Source organism: Berghia stephanieae, chromosome 1 (genome assembly GCF_034508935.2).
Source record: "Berghia stephanieae isolate SIO BIC M18660-M18661 chromosome 1, UCSD_Bste_1.3, whole genome shotgun sequence".
In the NCBI taxonomy this organism is placed as follows: Eukaryota; Metazoa; Mollusca; class Gastropoda; order Nudibranchia; family Aeolidiidae; genus Berghia; species Berghia stephanieae.
Window position 1 is genome coordinate 86,845,599 of NC_088360.1, and position 9,114 is coordinate 86,854,712.

General features: G+C 35.3%; 1 protein-coding gene across 3 annotated transcripts in view; it reads left to right on the top strand.

Annotated features, from left to right (window-relative positions):
- Nucleotides 1-117: 117 nt before the first annotated feature.
- Nucleotides 118-9,114, top strand: part of LOC144960272 (structure-specific endonuclease subunit MUS81-like) — a 22,049-nt gene continuing 13,052 nt past the window's right edge. Inside the window, exons 1-7 of one of the 3 annotated variants that reach the window (XM_078893318.1) lie at nucleotides 118-269; nucleotides 1,520-1,741; nucleotides 5,972-6,044; nucleotides 6,454-6,516; nucleotides 7,332-7,492; nucleotides 8,074-8,175; nucleotides 8,787-8,867. In XM_078893318.1, coding sequence (XP_078749444.1) covers nucleotides 1,565-1,741; nucleotides 5,972-6,044; nucleotides 6,454-6,516; nucleotides 7,332-7,492; nucleotides 8,074-8,175; nucleotides 8,787-8,867 — 657 coding nt within the window. In that variant the 5' untranslated portion in view covers nucleotides 118-269; nucleotides 1,520-1,564. The remainder of the gene's footprint in view (nucleotides 270-1,519; nucleotides 1,742-5,971; nucleotides 6,045-6,453; nucleotides 6,517-7,331; nucleotides 7,493-8,073; nucleotides 8,176-8,786; nucleotides 8,868-9,114) is intronic. The other 2 variants (XM_078893324.1, XM_078893326.1) reach the window with 2 other exon arrangements.

The window sequence follows — 9,114 nt, forward strand, 5'->3', positions numbered from 1 at the left end:
AAAGTTTACAATTTTCATCAACTTCGATAGAATATCAAGATCGTTGAATCGTTGGTACTCGGTACCGTTGTCTATATTTTTTGTTTTGTTGTCATTATATGTCAGTTCAACATTTTTACTGCTTTACTATGAAATTCAAAACGAAAGTTGATAAGAAAAGCAAACAACAAAACAGTCATTCCCCTAAGATGTTTGTCTTTATGGTTACGTTCTCGTATAGAACACGATGATTTTCATTATTTAACTTAACTTTTCTTTCGAGGTAGTAGGTAAAGTATAAGACCTTTTTCTGTTCTGTGTTTAAATTCATAACAAGAAGTATTTAAGTAAGTCCAGTCACAGTTCACTAATTCTCCGTCTCCATCTGTCCGTTTTAATGTTAAATTTGAGACAGTTGAAGCCAAAAAAACGGTCCATAATGTCACAACAAAAGGCTAGTGAGAAGTTTATGACTGACCGATCAACGGTTGATATACTTAGGCATAATGTATTAGTGTTAGCATAGAGTAGTAAGGGGAGTGCGACTACTATGAAGTTAGGTACTTTGGTAAAAAATTCAAATTGGATTGAGCTCAATGAAACCTATATCATTTTAAAGTGCTTTTCAACACGATTCTAATGATACCAAAATTGTGAAAATCAGATAAGCAGATAAAAAGTTATGTTAGTTTAAAGGCTGAAAAATGGTCTTCTATTTGCCTTTGTTATTTACTGACGGACTTTGTGACCGGAAAATTGTTGCATTTCCGGTAGTAACCACCATTTGGATTTCAAAACTGGTCTAAAATGGCCGCTAAGATTTGAGTAAGGATTTTACTGGAACGAATTTCATGGATGCGGTATACAACTTTGCCCTGAATTTAAGTTTATAAAAAAGTTAAGATGTTAAATAAACGTGCCAGCATGAAATTTTGATTTACCAAGTTCTAATCTTTTAATTATCCTAAGCTAAATTATACCCTATTTTATCCATAATCAAAAGTTATACTAAATTGTCATTGATTTTAAAATAAACTACACCAAACGATAGAGTAATTTCTCCTGAAGAAAATAAGACATAAATCATTAAAATCCATCCATAAACAAAAAATCTATGGAACTTTTTCTGAGACCCATCACTCAAAAGTCCAAAAAAATCGGGTCACAGCCACTAGGCCATTTATCGGCTCCCTGCTGGAGGGCCAAATGGACGTTTACCAAAGTACCTAATGAAGTCAATGAGCAGTGATCAGTGAGACGGTGATGAGCTCTAGGTGACGCTATGTGACGCCTGACACAGTGGCGAGGTTAGAATGGGTAGTGTAAAGGAGGATGTTAGTCGGTGCATTGTTCCAACCCACCTTCTGTTCTGAAGTTAGTGAGGAGGGGGGGTGTGTGAGGGATAGTAATGGAGAAGGGGGGAGGTTAAATGGTGGAAGTCACAGGTGACAGTCACGTCATTTATTATGACCCATTTACTTAGGGCGGAATACGTGGGCTGCACTGTATTAATTTATGCATTAAAAATTTTTTTTTGCAGCGTCATCACCAGGAAATAGCATCATCTTAATCACACCACTTGAACATGGCCAATCCTTCGACATCTAATCTTGGTAATCGCTCTCATGTCAATTCTAGTCTCAAAGGAAAGAGGAAGAAGGCAGTACCACCAAATGCCAACCCTCTGTTTACCAAGTGGATATCAGAGTGGAAAGATGAAGCTATTGAGAAAGGATGGAAGAGCCAATATAACTATTCAAAAGTGAATAAAAATTGCCTTTTTTTTTTCCTTTTAATAACATTTTCATAAAAGTTTATTTAAGATTGATATTCTTTCTTTTCTCATTACAAGTATTTTTTTGTCCTGAAAATTAAAGACTGGATTGCTCTTTATCTATTCTGTATCTGTATCTGTATGGTTGGCGCTGAAGAAACCAATGGTCTGGTTGTATTTCAGCGGCGTCCTCATTGGGCACTGGCCCATGTCAGTCGGGCCTTGAAATCGTTTAGGTGTGGTGCCATGATGACCAGTTCATCCAGCCCATTCCACTCCGAAATAGTTCTAATGAAGAAAGAATTTCTGTAGTTTTGTGTTCTTGTCTGTGGGATTTTGAAGCAGTTCGAATTGTTTGTGGCGTATCTGTCAATGGGGTTTTCGGTTATGTGGTTGGCGAAAGTGAGTGCTTGGATTTTTCTTTTGTTTGGTCATGGCGTGAAAAAGGAGTCTGCCTTTATTGATGGTATTTGATCTGTTATTATCTTGAACATGAATGACAGACGGGTTTCTTTTCTTCTTTGTGGGAGGCTGATGAGATTTCTTTCTTCTAACATTTTTGTCATGCATCCTGGGGTTCTGCTCTTATAGTTCCCAGTTATGAACCGGGCGCCTTGTCTCTGGACTCTCTCAAGTTTTTGAATATCCTCTTTCAGGTAGGGGTCCCAGGCAACTGCTCCGTATTCCAATTGTGATCTCACAAGTGCGAGGTAGGCGTTTTGTTTGCATGACGTTGGGGCATGGCTAAGATTTCGGCGGAGAAATGCGAGGTTGCAGCTTGCCTTTTGGGTTATTTTGTTTATGTGTTTCCCCCATTTCAAGTCCTTTGAGAAGGTGATGCCAAGGGATGGGTTATCGTCGACTTGATTCAGGACGGTGTTGTTTAACCTGTAGATCTCAATTGTACTTTTTAGCTGTGCTGAGGATGTAGCATTTGTTTGCGTTAAATTTCATTCCCCAATCATTAGCCCACTGTTCGAGACTATTCAAGTCCTCTTGTAGCCATTTTTGATAATTTGCAGATTTTATTGGTCGGTATATTAGACAGTCTGAGATTTTACTCGTAGAGGTAGGTCATTGATGAAACGAAGAAATAGTATGGGTCCTAGCACCGTTCCCTGTGGTACTCCTGATATGACTGGACATTCATCCGATGACGTGCCGTCTAGGACTACTTTCATGGTACGTTTTGTGAGGAAATTACAAAGCCATGTGTATAAAGAGCCACGAATTCTGTAATTTTCTAGTTTCTGCAGGAGTTTTTGGTGGGGCACAGTATCAAATGCTTTGGAAAAGTCGAGGATGCCGATGTCTGCCTGAGTGTTGGCATTCTGGAGTCTCAACAGGTCGTTTACAGTTATTAGGAGTTGGCTTTCACATGAGTATCCTTTGCGAAACCCGAGGTTTAGGTCAGTTAGGATGTCATTGTTCTCAAAGTGGTTCATCATGTTCTTACAGATTATATGTTCTAATAGTTTGGATATTACAGACGTCAGTGAGATTGGACGGTAGTTCTCTGCTTTATTTTTGTTGCCTTTTTTTAATACAGGTGCGATGTTTGCCTTCAGCCAGTCATTAGGGAGCATCCCGGTGTCGACCGATTTTTGGAAAATTATGCATAATGAGGGGGCCAAACTCTCAGCACACTCCTTTAGTACTGTGTTGGGGATGTTATCTGGACCTGACGCCTTAGATGGATCGACGTTTTTCAGCAACTTTTCAACTCCTGAGATGTTTATGTTGATATTAGTAAGAGATTGGTCTCACCTCTGTGATGTCGGTGGGGTGGTTGTATTGTGTGGATCATGAGGGGTAAAGACAGATTTAAATAGATCCAAGAGGATCGTTGCTTTATCCTTCCCCTTAATGTACAGGGTTTCATTTTCTTTCAATGGAGCTACACCAATGGAATCGTTTTTCTTGCTTTTTATGTAGTTCCAAAATGGCTTGGTATTGTTTGTTTCAAGTCCTTTTTCTATAACATTGTTAATGTGTGTCCATTCTGCTTGCCTTATTTCACGCCTACTTTGACGCTGCAACGATTTGTATGTGTCCCAGGTTCCGCTCAGTTTAGCCCGCTTGAATGCTTTTGCTTTGCGTCTTAGTAGTGCTTGTATTTTCCTGTTCATCCACTGCGGCGTTCTTGTATTTTTATGTACTTTTTGGGGAATTGACTCCTTGATTGCACTGAGTAGGCAGGACTGAAAATGGCTCCACATTTCATTTACATCCATACCGCTTTTGTGCTGTTCTGTGATCTCTGATGATAGTCCCTCGATTCGTTTTTGTAGTGCGGCCCAGTTGGCCTTTTTGAAAAGGTATCGTGTTTTGGAGGGTTGGTTCATATAATTGGGATTTAGTGTAGTTTCAGTAACAACGCAGGCATGATCTGATATTCCTGGTTGTGATGTTGTTGAATGGATCAGTGATGGATTGGATACGAAAACAGATCTAAAATATTGTCACCTCGTGTGCATTCTTCGTGAATTTGTGTGAGGTGCGCTCCTGTTGTAATGTTGATGAGGCTTTGTTGTATTGCACGTTGTGGACAGGCAGATAACGTTTTTGAACCGTCCCAGTTTATATCAGGACAGTTAAAGTCTCCTGTTAGAATCATTTGGTTTGGAGTTTTTTCTGAGTTGATTATTTCAAGCGATTTTTGCAGTTCTACGATGTCAGTTTCGTTTCGATGGGGCATGTAGAACGATCCAACAAGGATGTTTTTATGGCCTTGGATTTTAACGCTTACCCAAATTATCTCACAGTCAGTTTTGAACTTTGTTTGCTCACAGCCTGTGAGCTTTCTATCAACGAGTATGAATACTCCACCTCCGGTCGCCTGGTCTCATTGTCTTCATTTTCACTTCCTTCATCTTCTGCCTCTTCTCTAGGTAGTTTTCTGTCATTTTGGAATACCTCGTATTCTTTGGGGAAGATTTCACATGACTTAATATTGTCATTTAGCCACGACTCTTGTCCACAGACAATGTCTGGTTCATGTTGTTCAATGAGTGCACAGAATTCAGCTCTTTTGTGTACAATGCTGCGACAGTTCACTGTTAGAATTTTTAGATTGTTATTAGTAGAATTTAAATTATTGCATTTTAATTTGACTGAGTTGTTTTTGATGTTTTCTTTGGCTTCTATTTGTTTTTGTTTTTGTTTCCTTCCACCTTTATTTCCTCTTTTTGTTATTTTTCTGTATGCCTTGAATAATTTAATAGATCTCAAAAGGTTTACTATTTCTAAATTCGGTGTATTATTAATTGTGTGTCGTATTGTACATAGGTGTTGGGGTGAATAGTTATAACAATAATTAGGTGTTGTCATTCTCGGTGTTCATCGTCGACCGTTGTAATACGATTAAAATAGCTCACTGTTATTTTCCTTAAAATCGTAAAACGTAAACAACAATGGTCTTAATAAAATAATAGATGATAAAATCCTTGCAAAAATTTTATAAAACTTTAAAATATTGCTAAATTAATTGTTTAAAATCCACGAATTTTCGTCAGAAGCAGCACAAACTCATACGAAATCCTCTGAATATGAAATAAAATTCGTCCTGTATAGAAATAACACTTAAAACAGCCGTAAAATTAAGTAATTTTAAGAGCTCTGTGAAAAGCAGCCTTCCAGCGCTGAATACATTACACATTTTTAAAAAATCTTTTCAATCGGAAAATATCACCTTTGAAACGTTTATTAATTTTATCCCCCATAAACTATTGATTGGTTACTAGGAGAAATGGACTAGGGGTTGGCATTTATGATAGAAGGATGATGTGAAATTCAAAGAAAAGGAAAAGTGAGTGGAAAAAGAATAATGGTGAGAATATTTCAAAGCCTTATTGACAAATCACACTCCGTATATATAACAGCATGATGTGGTGGTGCCATCCACTATCACTGTTTGCATTTTCAGCTTATTATCTGTCATTTGGTTGATTACTACCATTTTATATGTGGTAAATTACACAAGAATTATTTGATCTGTTATTTAGTCTTCTGTGCCAACTTTTTAACACAAATTGTGCTGCATCAGCCTTTTCCTGCAGTTGCTAATTTTATTTTTCCATTCGTTTTAATATTTAATATTTTTTGCAATATATGCATTCAAAAATTTAAGTTGAAATAGAAAAAACGGGAATCATTTTGTCTGACAATATGTTTTAGTTATTTGGTGTTGATTATTTGATATTTTTCTTCACCTTCCAGGCATTGAAAACTCTGAAAATGTTTCCTCTTTGTTTGGAGTCAGGCAAAGACTGTAGGATGCTTCAGAATTTTGGTATCTTTTTCTTCAGAATATTTATTAACTATTTCCTTTTTATTTTTTGTTCAAGCCATTGCATATTTTCAAAAAAATTTGAGACATAATGATTGTTGTAAACAACCAGATTTATAATAATTATTTAGTATTATTCTTTCTTTTTCTTTTATGAATTATTTTTCTGTGCAAGATATCTTTTTTATTAATTTTTTTATTTTTTCGATTTTGAGTTTAAGTTATATCTTTACAGTTGATTATTAATGTAAAAAAATGATAGGCAGACAAACGCTTCATGTTACGATTATCTCCATTACTCAAATTGAAGTTTTTGCAAAACTTGTCTCCATTCATATTTTTATTATTCCATATTGATGATGTGATCAGTTACTTTCACTTTCACACTCTTTTCAATACTTATTTTTATCAGGTGACAAAATATGTAAGATGTTGGATGAAAAGTTGGCAGAACATAAAAGGAACCATGTTGAAGGTAATGAAAAAGCTACTTTATACATTTCAAAATTGAAAAGAAGATTGAATGTAACATTCAATGTCCCCGCGACTAAGAAAAAAACAAAACAAAAAATCTTCTGAATGAAATTTCTAGTCAAGCAACTATCATTATTTCAATGTTGGATGAGGCCAAGTGTTTTTTTTTAATGATTTTAATATCAGGTTTTACATGATTTGATTCATCTTGAGTCCATTGTATGTTTGATTCATGGTTCTGTCCTTTGATGCAATGAGCACAGATAACTGACATTATAATAAATGATTAATATGGCCTTTATATCATGCTAACCATAGTTTCTATTACTATGCTCCATACTGTTAACAAGTTTATTTCTCTTCATATAGGACAACAGATGCAGTCTCTTAAACATTAGTACCAATGTTTTATTTTGTTTTGTTTTTATTTTCTGTGTTTTATTTTCTTAACAAGACAACAGTTTCTTCCTCTTCTTATCTTTTTGTGTTTGTTATTGAAGGGGCCTCCATACTATAGTTCTGCAGAAAATGTGTAAAAAGAGTCCTCCTCAAAAGTCTAGTCATTGGTTCGAAGTCAGACCTTTGTTTTAAAATCATAGTGGATTGGATTCTTTACCACTGCATCACAGCGACACACAAGATGTATAACATATAATTATATTTGACTAATTTTTATTCTGGTGGTCGTGCATCCATGCATAATGCAATATCAAGTGACAGAATCATATACAATAAAATCCATTTGATCCATGTGTGTAAATCTTGTTTTTTAAAAGTCAACAATTTTATTTGTTTTTTACCTACTTTGGAAATTAGTAACTGCAAATGACAGTCCTCAACTGATAAATCAAGCACAATCAGAGCCATTGATGCAAGGTCACTCTGCTGTGAATTCTGGACCCAGTGCCACCAGTACTTCGACAATACATGCCATCAGTGATAATTCTGATAGTGGAAAAGATTTATCTCCAAAGAAGGTGTGGTTGTGTTATGTTATCTATCTTTTTTATGATGTTGTGCAACTTGATTTTGACTCTTAAATAAATCAGGAGCTCATTTAGTGGATATTGTGCTATATGAAAAAGCTCGAGTAATGGATGTAAAATGCTTAACCATAAAAGGCAATGTAAAGACCAGGGTTTGTGGTCATTGCCACCTATCCAGTCATTGACCACATTCAACATCATTGATCTCTGTTACAAGATAGGCACAATATAATTGAACCATGGACACCAAATAAAAACAAGCTAGCTATATGACAGATTTTCTGTAGGTGGTATAATTTCAGATACAACTTGACTCATCTGGGTAGTTATTACAAATTAATATTTTAACTTTTTCTTCGCTCTCTGTGGTCAAATGAGAATAACGTCGTTTTTGTTTAGTAATGGAAAGGATTGATATACAGGTTTTCTTTTTTCTTTTTTTTCCTTTTTCTTTTGGTACAAATTATTCATTAGCTGCCAGCACTTAGGTGAGTAGTGTTTTTCCTTTCTTTCTGATGAAATAATAATCTATTTTAATAGATTATGATATCAAAATATATTTTTTTCTCCAGAAAAAGATAAGAAAAACATCTGGTCGTCAGCCAAGGGAGTATGTACCAGCCTACAGATCTGGTCCTTATGCTCTCATCCTTACTATGTACAGATACTCACTGGTAACCACAAAATAATTCACAATATATCTGACATATATTTATCAATTTTGTTTGCTTATTCCAAAAATAAAAAACAGAAGCAGAGGCGACAGGTTTGAAATACATATTGCAATATGTAAGACCAAGATCTGGCAGAGCTAGTTCATTTTATGCATAGTGCAAACTTCGAATAATCAATGTTTTGACATTTAAAATGCACAGCCTTTGAACCAATTTAAAGTCATGGTTGACAGAGACTTATTGTCTCTGAGATTTATGTATAATTATTCCTTTTATTTATCATTCCCTGAAATTTGTACGATTTTTATTTGTTATTATTTTTATCATCATCATCATCATTATTACATGGTTGCCAATTTTCAGAATACTTACTGAATTCCTTATGTTAAAAAAAACTTCAGTATATTTTCCAATCCTGCTGAACGGAAAAAAAAACTAAGTACTAAATGACTTTTTACTGGAGTTCAACACTCAGATAGTGGTCGGTGGATGTGTTTGCGTGAAAGTTCAGTAATTTTTTGCCTCCTGAATTGGCAACCCTGTTGTTAATATTTGCTGTGAGTTTTTAAAAACTTTTAATAATTTTTTTTTTTTCATTCTTTTTCTGAAAGGATCCAGACTATAAAGGCTTTATGACCAAGGCAGAATTAATGCACGCAGCACAACCCCTAGCAGATAAATCATTCACAATAGTGAGTATAAGTTTTATGAGTTGTTTTTTTTTAACCCCTTTTTGATACAGATCTGAGATCGACAGATTTGTTGGTTGGTGTGAAGATAACTCCCTGAAGTTGAATGTAGGAAAAACCAAAGAAATGATTTTTGATTTTAGAAAGAACACAAATGCCATCAGTCCGCTCAAAATTAACAATCAAGCTTTTGAGCAAGTTTTGGTTTACAAATATTTGGGTATTTTAATTGAAAATAAATTGCAGTGGC